At 34.2% G+C, this 14,389-nt stretch overlaps 1 protein-coding gene across 2 annotated transcripts in view; it reads left to right on the plus strand.

Annotated features, from left to right (window-relative positions):
- The window catches only part of LAMA2 (laminin subunit alpha 2), a 568,286-nt gene that overhangs the window by 309,417 nt on the left and 244,480 nt on the right, over positions 1–14,389 (plus strand). For both annotated transcript variants that reach the window (XM_069489233.1, XM_069489235.1), the window contains exons 13-15: positions 209–310; positions 1,820–2,031; positions 10,139–10,250. In XM_069489233.1, coding sequence (XP_069345334.1) covers positions 209–310; positions 1,820–2,031; positions 10,139–10,250 — 426 coding nt within the window. The remainder of the gene's footprint in view (positions 1–208; positions 311–1,819; positions 2,032–10,138; positions 10,251–14,389) is intronic.

Below are 14,389 nucleotides of genomic sequence, written 5' to 3' on the forward strand. Positions count from 1 at the left end.
ATATGGTGGGCTTGCAATTGATGGGTAGGATTCGTACAAAGGTTACTCCTAAAGAAATGTCTATCATTCCCACTGTGCACTCCAGTGATTTCTGCTTCTTCCAAATACTTCCTCCTAGAACAATAAAAATGTTTTAAAATAATAGGTAAAATGTGATTAAATAGCCCATCTCTTGTCATGTAATAATTCTGTATCTTCTCTCTTGTAGCTCCCAGCAGTAGGAGGACACTTGACATTTGCCATATCATATGACCTGGAAGAAGCAGAAGAAGATACAGAACGTGTTCTCCAGCTTATGATTATCTTAGAGGTGGAGTACTGAGAGCATCATTTATGTTCAGCTGTGTTACACCTTATGTTTCTTGAGGTTACCAGTTCTGTTTTTCACCTGCCTGGTTTGACATGAATTTACATACTACTAAAGAAAAATACACCTTAGGAGTTTTTTATGCCACTGCTATGTTTCACTCTGAGATATGTATAGAAGACTATGTGTATTCATTGGGTTCCAAGGATAAAAGAGACTTTTAGACCTTTAGACTTGAAATTTAAATTTAAAACATAATGACCATGTCTCCAAGAATGTGAATACCATAAAAGTGTTTAGGAGAACATAATGGCCATGTCTCCAAGAATTGAATACCATAAAAGTGTTTAGGCGATTTATGTAGTTGTATTTTTTCTAGCTGCCCCTGTTTCTAAGTAAATTTTATTGTTTACTTCCTTGTTTATATTAGGCAGAAGTAAGTGAAAAAGGAAACCTGTTTATTTAGCTGTAGTGAAATCTTGACTTCAAAATCCGAATTTAAGTAAGAAAGATATAGGAGAAACTACTTTCAGGATTTGGAGGGCCATAGGCAATTCCAAAATGCTTGCAGCCTGCAGTTATCTTAGAGGCCCTCTCCCACTCTTTCTCATGTCCTTTCTTTCCAATAACGCATACCCCCCCCCACATTCATACATACTCAAAGGCACATACCTGCATGCATGCTCATTATTCCAAATGGGTACATGTTGCTTTAGCACCTGGTTCTACTGTTCTTTGTCCTGAACGTTTTATGACAAAATTCATTCATTCAAATGAATATTTTCCAGCATTAGATGAAGTGGTCTGGATTAATGTGTGTGTGCGTGTGTGGGTGTGTGCATGTGTGTGTGTGTAACAACTAAACAAAGAGATGTATACCTTGGAATTCCTTATAGATAAAAGAGGTTCTCTAAATGTAAAATGTTAAGAAGTTATATATCATTAATATTAATGAACTAAGATTAGAAGAATTACCTAAATGTCATAGGTCAGTTGATATATTCATTATTATGAGGTCATTATCCTATTGTAAACATTAGACTACAGGCTTTTTTATTGTTTCCCCATACAGAAAAGTCTTTTAAAATAATAGCTTGATCTGCTATATTGCTTCTTTATCTATTATTCTACACAACACACCTCCATCATAAAATAATATATTTGAAATATATAATTTTTGTGCACTTGTATAAAAATATATATTTGTAATCACATATATGTTTGTGAATTTCCAAGTATCTATTATTTTAGTGAATGGGGAAAATAAGGTCTTGCAAACCCAAGAAGCTTATATGTTGTAATGCATCTGGCTAAGGCTAATACTAAAATTGCATTGCCTTCCCTTCATGTATACCAGAAATATGCTAAATGACAGGGAAAGTCAAGCCTAAATTAAAAGCCTACTGAGGATAATCCACAGGCTGGAGAATCTAAATACAGATATATTTTACTTTTTTATGCCCTCTTTTCAGTTTTACTCTTTTATATTAATACTTTCTTTTTTTCCATTAGGGAAATGACTTGAGAATCAGCACAGCCCAAGATGAGGTATATCTACAGCCATCTGAGGAACATATTAATGTATTGTTACTGAAAGAAGAATCATTTACCATACATGGCACAAATTTTCCAGTAGGTAGAAAAGAATTTATGACAGTGCTGGCGAATCTGAAGAGAATCCTCCTACAAATCACGTACAGCTTTGGGATGGATGCCATCTTCAGGTAAAATCAAGAACTGCACCTCCTGTGGTCACACATTTACCTGGGGGCAAACAGGAATGTGCCAAAAGAGTGAATTTTAAGGTCCCTGGGCTAAGAACGGAGCCCTGGTTTTCTGAAAGGTGTTCCTATTAAACCTTTAAAATTTTAAATACACAGAATAAATTTTCCTTGATTTTTTATATTATTAATGATTCCTTGGCAGTTCTGCCAGACCACATGATCCCTATATTGAAAAATGCTATACTGGAAAACAAAGCTTCCTTTATGATGGCTCAGACAGTGGGAAACTAAAGAAATGTAATCCCAGAGTACCCATATTTGGAAAGTGGTTTGTGAAATATTTTCTTTCATTAATGAACTAGTTGCTGACTTTATATAGTTTGTAATTTAAAAAATGTAAGTTCCTTCATTTTAATAGCAACACACCTCTTTATAAAACCCTGGAAGATGATAATGGCCACTTGTATAAAGGAAAAATTGTGAGCTTTGGAACCAAACCAAGTAGGAATTAAATAAACTTCATGGCTTAGTGTACTTGTGACCTTTGGCAAGTGCTTGGGTCTTGTGGAACCTTGCTTTCGAGTGTGAAGTAGAGATACTAATGCCTACTTTTCAGGATCTTTGTGAAAATGATATGCACTAATTACAAAAGTACTCATTACCTAGAACACTTTCAGTTCCTTCTTGATCTCCTTTTTTCTTTTTAAAGAGAGGACTTCCTGACTTAAACAAAACAGGGCCATATCTGACTAATGGTAGACGGCTCTATTTACCATTTTTGAAATAATGACATTTTTGTCTGACAAAATTTTAACTTCAACTGGGTCTGAATGAGCTCCTTACCTTTCTTTTTTCTATTCTAATAATAAGAGCACAAGATATCATGGGAATTTCCTTCTAAATCAAAGCAATGTCTCCAATATTGGATTTTTTATTGCTGATACCACCCCCCCATATCCTTTGCTTGTGCTGCCTAGTTTGTCTTTCACTGGTAATATTTTGACTAAGTGTAATCATCATTACCATTTCCCAAAGGAGAGCACTGCAGATTTATAAACAGAACCGTTGCCAAACAATGTACCTCTCTTGCATAGGCAATTCTGCTAGAAGCTGGGTTAAAATGCCATGAAGTTGAGAAGCAGCACTTAGGAATTAATTATGTTTTTCTCATTTAGTAAATAGAGATTGTCGTGATGTTTAAACAGTACAAAGAGATGAGTCCTCTAGCTTTCAAAATGAATGACAACCAAATTGACAAAAAAGTGACTGGGGGCTTATTTATTTTTGTCAGCATTGCTTCTCAGGCTAGTTAATCCAAAGACATTTCCCCCGATTTATGTCAGACAGTTTCAGTGTCTACCCATCTTAAAATCATTGGTTTCATCTGAAGCCTTCTGAGATTTTCTTGTACATGAGTGATGCATTCACAGAGCGTGGCTATGTGAACTGACACGGGAACTAATGCAAGTAAGGTGGGTGTTTTCTGCCACCTCTATTACCTAAAGCACTGTGGTTCAAGAAGCAAAAGCTGATGTCAGATTTGAAACCCCTACACATTTCAGGTGAACTGAAGGTCAGCATGAATCTTGAGTCACTAAACTTGTTATATTTTATTTATCTCTGATCTACTAGTAGACTGAGTCATATTTGTAAAACACCACTTAAATTGATTTCAACTTGTCTTGCACAGTAGGCTTCTGACTTGGTATACTGTTTGTGTGCAAGCACAGGTAAATTGAAGCTCAACAAAAATTCATGTTTAGACTTATTTACAGTGGATTTACTTCCATGGTAGTTCTCTCAGCAAATGGGGCTTCATTTCTTGCAGTTATATGATTAGATGGAATTGTGTAGCGGAAGGAGGAGTGGGCTGCAGGTCAAGGATTTTGACTTTTGTTTTCAACTCAGCTATTTAGTAGTTGTAAACATAAGTATGGCTTTGACCTCTTTGGACTTCAGTCACTTCATCTGTAAAATAAGAAGGAAGACAATTGCCCTGCAACTTCAAAAGGTCACTGTGAAAATGGGATTAGAGGGCTGCAAAAGCACTTTGCTACTGGCAAATCAACACACAAATATGAAGTATTTCTATCTTACCTACCTCATCCTAAGAGATCCCACTTTGTTCAAGTACCATTGCTTGCTCTCCAAGACTTGGAGACCTCCAGAATAAGGCACGTGCTGATATTTCCACAATTATGATGGTTCTTACTGTCATTCTTTTCCAGAATGCTGAGAGACCCACTCAATAATATTAGTTGACTTCCTTCTCACTAGGAAGATGAAGACAAAGATAGAAAACTTTTAATTCTTTTAAGAATGGAAGACAAATCAAACTAACCTAACTGCACATCTTTCTCCTTTAAATTCTCCAAACCTTGCATTTAGTAGCAACCTTGGTCCTTAACTCAAGCAAGGCTTTTCTTAAGCACCTATTTGATACAGAACTCTGCACAAAATATACTTACGTTTCACTTTACAGTAGACATTACAGTTCACCAAATTTCTAATCTTGCTCTTTGGGGACATTACATTTTCCTAACCCTTGAGGGTAGATGTGGTTATATGACTTGGATTAGCCAATGAAATATGGCAGAAGTGATGTATGTATTTTTTTTCCCCTGGGGAAAACACCGAATTGCCAGTGAGAGACTCTCTGGAGCTTATTCACCACCCAAAAGATCAAAACAGCCTGGAATACTGACAGCACATGGAGGTCAGATGCCTGAACAATCACCCAGGCCTATAGAAAATTTTACATGAGTAAGCTGTTGTTTTTTAATAAGTCACTGAGGATTTGGAATTATTATTACAGAATAACCAAACCCATCATGGCTTCATCATGGTACACCTCACGTGTCTTTATTGCTTGAAAATAAATACAAAATCTTTTCAAGGCAAGATATTTTCATGTGACTTTTAGAGTACATTTGGGGATTTTGTATCAAAAAAGATTATACAGAAGTTACATAGCAAATAATATAGAAAAATCCTTGTAAATAGTATTGAAGAGTGCATAGTATGCTTCTGCCTTTTGAAATTAGTGGTTCAGGTAATTACATTTTGAAGAAATTATACTGATAAGGACACAAGGACTTAAAAAGATTTACACAACTCTTAGCATCAGGCTGTTGGTAAGAGATGCAGCCAGGATTTTAACCCATATGTATTTCCTCCCCATTATCTTTGACTACTTCCCAGTGATATTCTGTAAATATTGGATTCATTCAGTCTGCAAACATTGACTGAGCACCTTCCATTTGTATCTCTCTAAATCTCAGTTCCTCTTCTGTAAAATGGTAGAAACAATATCTAATTTTCAAGATTGACAATTGAGAAAATAATGTCTATAAAACACCTGACATAGTATCTAGCATATGTTGGGAGGCAATGTAGGCTAACAGAGAGATCACTGGTTTAGGAGACACACTTGGGTTTGAATCTGTGCTGTACATTTGCTAATTGGACAAGGCACTTTACTTTTCTTGGCCTCAGGTTCTTCATTTGTAAATGTGGATAAACATGTGACTATGACATTGTGCTCATTGAAACTTAGATGAAACATCTTTCAAGCCCCCATTACAGGACACAGAAAATAGTAGATAGTAGTAATTATTAACACGTGGTACTTACAGGCTAAGTGAAAAGGATACAAAGCCAAAAAAAAAAAAAAAAAAGATCATTGAATTCAAAGAAGGCATGGTACAGTAGGAAAGGCGATGTATATACTGTGCATTTATGATAATATAATGAATAATGTGATAGAAGTGTGCACAGCGCACACTGGTAGGACTAAGAATGAAGAGATGAATTCTTATGTTAGCATTCAATGTATTTTTAATAAATGGCTGCAACCATATTATATTCTGTCAGTTATTTCTCTTAGTTGATGTGGGATTAAAAATATTTGGAAAAAATGTCTTGCTTTTTCCCTGATGGCCCACCCAGACATTGACTGGACCACAGAATGATTCTGTTGCCTACTTAGGAATGAAGTATAAACTATCCAGCTCTTCTAATTGTGTAGTATTTTGTGGAATTTTCTCAAGACAGAGACTAGAGGAAGTTCTGAGTAATTATCTTTTGTTTTGACAAAAACAAAACAGAACAAAATACTTTAACAGCAATAAAATCTTTATATATGGTAGTTAACCCAAAGTAATATTCTTTTAAGTCGAATGGTGTAGAATTCTTCAATATTACAAAAAGGTAGATTAAAAAAAAATTATTTAAAAGAGTTTTAAGATCAAAGGTCTTTTGTTGTTTCAAAGTATAATGATTTGTGGTGGTTGCTTTAGTGTAGTATGGCATATCTCACTCTGGTGGGAAATGTAGTAAAACAAAAATATTGAAAATAATCTTTAAGGCAGTACCAGGACAATGTTTCTGATATGATTGCAATATTTTCCACAGTAGCTTATATAATTGTGTCTTTTCTTTTCATCCATCATCTCATGTGTATTTTTAAGTCATAGTGATAGGAGAATAGTCAGCTAAAGCATTTGACTTAGTTGACAATCTTTGATAGTTCATGCATCTTCAAAATTTATTACTGCCAATATTATGTATTTAAATAAATGCAGCCTGGTATCAAGGAAAGAAAATGACCATATTGAAGAAAAAAAAATAAACTGCAGCCTTCTTCATGAGTAACACTAAAAACTGTTAAACGCATTAAAATCCCATTTAACAAATAGCAGAACCTAATGAACATTGCTCAGTGAATACTAATGTGGAATATTACTGGGAAAGATGTTTGAGTATTGAAATTCCTCATAGCTCAAAATGGTTATACATATTAAGGAGAGGAACATCTGTTCTTCAAAAGAGATGAAATCTGGCTGTTCATTGAAAATATTTTTGTTTTCTATCTTTATTTTTTTTAATTGTTCCTTAAAGTAATCAATTGCTCACTCTTTTATTTTGGAACCTCCAATACTCTTTCTTTAAGTTTTGCATATCAATTTTATACTGGAAATCCTATCTACATACAGTTGACCAATCTGCTGTTTAGTAAATTGTGACTATCTAATGTATGATAATCAACTAATATATCGACCATGAAATCATCTAATTCTGAAATTAAAATGATCAGAATTATAGGTTTATCATGTGACAGTCCATTAATTCTAGGCAGTTAGATGTCACAGTACATTACAAGTTCTTGTCTCTGGCCTCAAGTTCTAACTCTAACATTTTTCCATTTATTTTCTGTGTCAAATCAAACAAGTAATTTGTCTTTTACTTATCTGATTTTAATCATCTGAAATGTATATGATAGGCTTTATTGTATCATTTGTCATGAAGTATGTTAGTCATTGTTTGTATTCTAACTACATTCCATTCATCTTTTCATTCATTTATGTATGTATTTAGTTAGTTACTCTGGCATCTATCGATCCATCCATCCATTTGTTCACTCATCCAACTACATCGTACTGCTCATATACTGAGACAGTCATTCTGTGTATATAAATGTCATGGCAGAGTTTCTGTTCTCAAGAAGTAGCTTATAAGCTCATGTTAACAAATAAGTACTATCTTTAGTAACTCTTCCAAAGCCTGCTGTGTTAAGAAGACTTGCCAGATCCAGAAATTCTACTCTTAGACATATAGCCAAAAGAATTGAAAACAGGTATTAAAAAAATACATGTTCATGAATATTCATACCAGCATTATTTATGGTAGCCAAAAGGTGGAAAAAGCCAAATCCATCAGATGAATGGGTAAACCAAATGTGGTATTTACATTCAATGGAATATTACTCAGTTATAAAAATGAATGAAATACTGATACATGCTATGATGAGATGAGAATAAACCTCATAATAGCATAAATATTATGCTAAGTGAGAGAAACCAGTTGCTAAATTCACATATTATATGATTCCATTAATATGAAATCTAGAATAGGTAAATCCATAGTGGCCAAAAGCAGCTTGGTAGTTGACAGAGGCTAGAAGAAGAGGAGAGTAGAGAGTGACTGCTGTATGGGTTCAGGGTTTTCTTTTGAGTTGATGAAAATGTCTTGGAACTAGATAGATGCAGTAGTTGTACAGCATTGAGAAGATACTAATGGACACAGAATTGTGCAATTTAACATAGTTAATTTTAGTTGATGTGAATTTCATCTCAGATAATAAAAGGAAAAAGAAATGCTTGTGGCACTGTACCTTTTCATGTCCGAGGTTACTTGGTTAAGTGAAAAAAGAAAAACATTTAGTGATTTCAAGTGACACATGTAAGCTAAACACTATACAACAGTGATTTTTTTTTTTAATGCCTACCAATCTAGGATCTTCTACCTACCAGATTGTCTTGTCCTAGAGAAGATAACATTCAAGAAATAGTGTTGGATGAGTTTATCTGCAGTTAAAGATAATTTGCTTATGTTTAGAGGGTGCCAGCTAGCACCGAGCAGCGAGGCTGATTCCATCCAACTGCCTAATTTTGGAGATTTCAGGGTTACTTTCCTTTTCTGCTTCTTGATCATATATGAACTCATACATATTCCAAAGTACTGTCAGGTGTCTCAGATTAGTAAATTGAGGGATAAAAGCAATAAAATCTTTAGAAACTTGTTGCTAAAGAGCTTACAACTTGGTTAAAAGTTGTCAGTTTTGAAGATACATTTAAGCCTTGTAATGAGCCCTTTAGCTTTGCTTTCAGGCTCCATTACAGACTAGATCCCCAAATCTGGCAAGCACTTGGAGAAGTGTGAATCACTGATCAATAAAAAGCTACCATTCCTCCTGAGAAAGGAACTCAAAATGCAGGCTCTAGCAAGAGTCAGTTGAGCCTATCTTATGGTTAAAGAATGGCATATTATGTGATATAAAGGTCCATGGATAATTTTTAAAAACAGTAACTATTATTATGAGTCAATAGAAGTTATCTAATTTTGTACTCTTAGAGTTTATTTAAAATTTATTTTCATACATTAAAACAATTTGGGGATACAAATAGTACAAATAGTATTCCTTTTACTACTCAATGTAGTCTTTTTTATTCTGTTTCAACAATGAAAATATGATGATAAAGTGTCTAATATTTAATAATCACCTATTATGTGTTATTATATTAAGAATTTTATATTCATTTTTTAAATTTAATAATTTAATCAAGCTCATGATGTATTAACTATTATGTATCTCTATGTATAGATGAGAAAATTGAGGCCTGGAGAGGATAAGTAATTTTTTCTGGGCCACAAGGCTGGTAAATATCAGAGACAGGCTATGACTCCTAGCCTATTTGACTCCTGAAACTGTGGTCTTAACAATTAAGCTTTTTAGATTTTCTTTTTTAAAAAAGTGGCAAAATCCAGTAAGAAACCAATAGCATTTATTTAAATTGTGAATGTATATTAAGGAAGGAAATGTATATACATATTATTTGTTTATTTTAGGTAACAGTATTTTTTTTCAGATTTCAATTTGGCCAACATAGCTTTTCTCTAAAATGATGAGTGATGCCAAATCACTCTGCAAAAATTACCAGATTGTACAGGCTACCAATAAAATGAAGCCCATAGATACAAAGAACAATGAATTTAATTTAGGCTCAAAACACATAAAGGAAATAATTCTAACTAATGCAATTGAGCATTTGAGAACATTTCACTTATTTCTATTACTAACATGCAAGTTTATCTCTGATAAAAAGAAACCAAAATTGTGTCCATATTTTCTTTCAATCTAAAAGCTGAGATTGAATATTGTCTCCTTCTGCTTTTCTTGTTTAAATGTTAAAATAAATAAAACAGTCATGGGATTATTTTCTGTTGACAAAATGCCCTCAAGTATATGATTTTAAACTGTCTATCTATCTCCAAAAAATGGAAATCCAAAGACATAGCCAAGAACCAACAAAGGAGGAAGAACATTCTCATATCCTTTCAGTATTTGAAGCAGTGATTCTCAGCACTTTAACCTGAGCAGACTTTGCCTAATACAATAAATGACAGAGTTTCAAGTTATGAGTAGTCATCAGCCTTCTTTCTCAGCATAATTTGTTTATTTACGTCTTTGTTGCTGTAGTAATACTCCAGTTATATAATACCTAAGAGCTCATTTACTCATTTACCGTATTTTTTCTCTTTGCCCCAGGTTGAGCTCTGTGAGCCTTGAATCCGCTGTCTCCTACCCTACTGATGGAGGCGTAGCAGCAGCTGTGGAAGTCTGTCAGTGTCCACCGGGGTATACTGGCTCCTCTTGTGAAGTAAGTTTGCAGGAATACGTCCTCAGTGTTTTCTGAGTTCCCTCCACATTGCTTTCAATAAGCTGTTCTTATTGAGTTGTTTTTTTCCACCAATAATTACACAAAAAATTGATAGTATATTACTTAAAGAAGAAAATTGAATTTCTACTAAAAGTCATGGCTTTCAAATAGCGTGCTAAGCACATAATGTCATTTTGAAATTGTGTTTCTTTTGGAAATATTTTGCCTAAGTACAACTGAAAATCTGATGTTTCGGTAAGTGTTAGTTCCCTGTTTAATCGAGCTCATGCTGGATGATAGCAGAATAATATTTCAAAATATTTTCACTTCATTTTCATGTTAGTGATTGTCCAGAATTTAGCACTATTTTTTAAATTTTCTCTGATTTTTAAATTCTGTATATCACATTTTCTTCTACTTCATTTCCAAGAATACAACCAAATCACAATCATCTGAAGCATACAATCTTTAGAATGTCAACGTTTTCCCATATATGGAAAAAATACCTTGACCTAGAAAATTCCCTATATTTGTTTAGCACTTGATGTTGGAGATATTTATTGTTGTCTCAATATCCTAGATTTCTACTTAGGTTAACGTTTCTCACTTAATACCAGTGTGTCATCTTAAGGTAACAATTTTTATTCACTTCTATGCATTTTCTTTTAGGTCATGTGAAAAATGGTTTTACTTGAAACCTGGTCAAAAAATGTAAACACCATTTCCCTGATACAAGGCATAGCTTGCAGATAAATAGGAATTTAATTTCTTTAAAATGGTGCCTTGAAGGAATCATTTGAGTGTATCAAGATGTTCCACTTCAGAAAACTACCTCATTATGCCATTTATAGAAATACTCTAGGCATTGCTTTGTCAGTTCTCTTGTACTTTACAATAATGCATGCTTCCAGAGATATACAGGGCATAGAGTCATATTTGTGACAAATGTGTTTTCTTTAACTGGACTTAGATTTGCCTCTGTAGAAATAAAACTAAATGTAATTCATTGAAGTGCTTGCTTTTCTAAAATTCATGTAGAGAAGAGAAAAATAATTGTGGTATAAATTAGCTATGTCAACTAAATTTGATTTTCCATACACAATACATGCTGTATTTGATGAAGCATATTATTTTATTAACAGCCTTCCAGTTTTGATTCTAAACCAGACTTTTTGAACTTTCAAATTCTTCTTTCAATTGGAATAATAAATGCCTTGATTCTACTCTTGCTTTGATACTTATTTCCACATTACTTATTCTCAATCCTCTGCATTATCTTTTGTACATGTTACAAATGCCCATTGAATATTAATAAAAATGTCTGAATATTAAAATTATTTAATTGGCTATGCTTATTGTCTCTTCCTTCTCTATTTCAAAAATATTTTTGATAAATTCTGTATAGATTTGATAAATTCTATCAATTTACCTGTATAAATTATTTACATGTATAAATAAGTATGTACAGAATAATCCCTGTCCTTACGGAGCTAACAATCTGTTTAGGGAGACAGAACACATACCTATGAAAAATTGTATCACAGCACTATATAATTAAGGGACCAGTACGTGGCACAGAACATACGTGCAATAATCATTTAAAGGAGTGAGCTCTTGCAGTGGAGAGAGACGTCTTTTATCCTGGAGTGGAGAAACCTGAAATTGGATGCTAAATAATGGTAACAGATAGGAAGAGAGAAGCATGAGAGTGTAAAAAAGAGAACAAAGAAGCAGAGGAGGGATAATAAAAGCTTCCTGTAGCTCTCACACAATAATTGTTTGATAAAAAAGTTACTTTGAAATCCATGAAAGTATTCAATCAAATTAGGAGACAATGCATTCTGTAACTTTGGAGTTTCTCTCTGACTTCCTCATTTCTCCTACTCTCTAATAATTCCTCCTTTTCTTTATCAAAATTTCCTACCCTTAAACTCACTATTATCTAGTTTTATTCTTTCCTGATCTCATTTGCTCTTTTATTGCGTTTAGTTCATAGGCCAGTCACTGTAGCATTGTTAACAACTCATATCCTGGGATCCCATAAAAGCTGAGTTAACTCCAAAGACCTTTTAGTATCTTAATTCCAACTTGCTGAGAACCTCTAGCCAAAAAACAGATCAAATGGCTCTATTGTAGACATTCTCTTTTACTTCATCTGGGGCCACAGTATTGATTCAGAATCTTTTTTCTTATTTCTATTTGATTTCTTATAAAGTGCTCCACAGTTAATCTTGCAAATATTTTCTTACCATTTGTAGTGCTATCGTCATTCATTTCACCTGACAGATGAGACAGATAGGATACTACAAAAAAAAGAGTTTTAGACCAAATCTCAGTTTCTTCTTCTATATAATGAAAGTTAATATTAACTATCTCATAGAAGTGTTCAGACTTTCATTTAACTAACAAGTATTCGATGAGCATGTATTTTGAGGCAAACATATTTTGAGAATAATGTTATGAACAACACAGATATGTTCCCTGCCTTCAAGGACGTTGCATTTAGTGGTGGGCTAGACAGTCTGCCAATATGCCAAGAAGCAAATTTAAATAAGTGTGACAAATGCCATGAAGAAACTAAACAGGGTGCTAGGAAAGAGGTATTGTGAGTGGGTGTCCAAAGAACAGAGAGCCTATTTTATAAAACTTTTTCAAGACAGACTTTCTGACGTGGTGATATCTAAACTGAGTGTTGGAGATGAGGGGGCGGTGATGTAAAAAGAGCTGGTAAGGAAGTGCCTTAGAATTTTGAGTCTGCAAGGACTTGAAAGAAGGCAAGTATGGCTGGAGCTTCGTAAGCAAAAGGAAGAGTGGCACAAGATGTGATTGAAGGAGGCAGGCCATTCAGAGCTTTGCATGTGTGTTAAGAACTGGAGATTTTATTCTAAGTTCCATGGAAAATCATTAGAAGTCTTTTAGCAAGGTAGTTCCATGAACTGAGTTAAATTTTTGAAAATGCCATTATGACTACAGTAGGAAGAAAGTCATAGGAGGGCATGAAGAGTAGGAAGGAGAAGGGGTTAATGTGCTATTGCAGTAGAACATAGCAATGATAATACAGAAAGACGGGTATATTCTATATATATTTTGGTAGTAGAATCAATAGGACTTACTGATAGACTGTATGCCAGTGGGGAAGTATGGCATAAATGAAGAGTTTAAGAATGAGTCATAGGTTACCAGCTTGAACAATTGGACAATTGAATGTGTTGTCATTTACTAAACTGTGAAAGACTGGGAAGAGTGGGGGATGGGGAATGGACTCAACAGTCCATTTTAGAAATTTTAGGTTTGAAAAGCCTGTGAGGTGTAGATGTCAACATATAGTTAGAATATTCAGATCTTAAACTCAGCATATCTGTCTGGTCTAGAGATACATTTTTGGAAGGCATCATAAACTGTGCAACTGAATAAAATTACCTGGGAGAGAGTATGATAACAAAGAGAAAAATCACCAAGCCCAAGCCCTGAGGAGCTCCTGACAATGAGAAAAAGGGTTGAAGCAGAGGAGAGAGAAAACAGATAGGGTGGAAATTTGGGAAGTGTCATGCCATGGAAGTTGAGAGAAAAAGGCACTTGAGGGAGAAAAAGGTCAAATAGTCCAAAGATTGATGAGAGGTCAGGTAAAATGCAGTCGTAGGCTTGTCTATTGGATTTGGCTACCTAATTTGATGACGAGGACAAGAGTAGTTTTAATTGGGGGTGATGGCACAAGACAGATTAGAATGGAATGAAGTATAAAAGGGAAGCAAGGAAGAAAGGACTTTTTAGAGTAGTGTTACTGAAAAGAAAAGCAGGTAGATGACTGGAAAAGTTATGTGATGTTAGGAGAGTAATTTTGTCATTTTTGCTATTTCTGCTAGTTAGTTTTTGATGGAGACACTGGATCATAGTTTTGAGTTGATGGTAATGATCCAATAGAAAAGAAAGTTATTACAGATGCAGCAGGGAGAAGGAATATTGAGAAACCAACATATACCGGAATGCAGATTACACATGGATTAATATTCCTTTGAGAGGAAGGATCCTGCATGCCCCACTGCTATTGTTCCAGAAGGGAATATAGCTAGAATGTGTGGAGATAGATGCTTATGTAAAGATGGCTTCTGATGGCTTTAACTTTCTCTGTGACTAATGAG

This window comes from Eulemur rufifrons, chromosome 15, assembly GCF_041146395.1.
Source record: "Eulemur rufifrons isolate Redbay chromosome 15, OSU_ERuf_1, whole genome shotgun sequence".
NCBI classification, from domain to species: domain Eukaryota; kingdom Metazoa; phylum Chordata; class Mammalia; order Primates; family Lemuridae; genus Eulemur; species Eulemur rufifrons.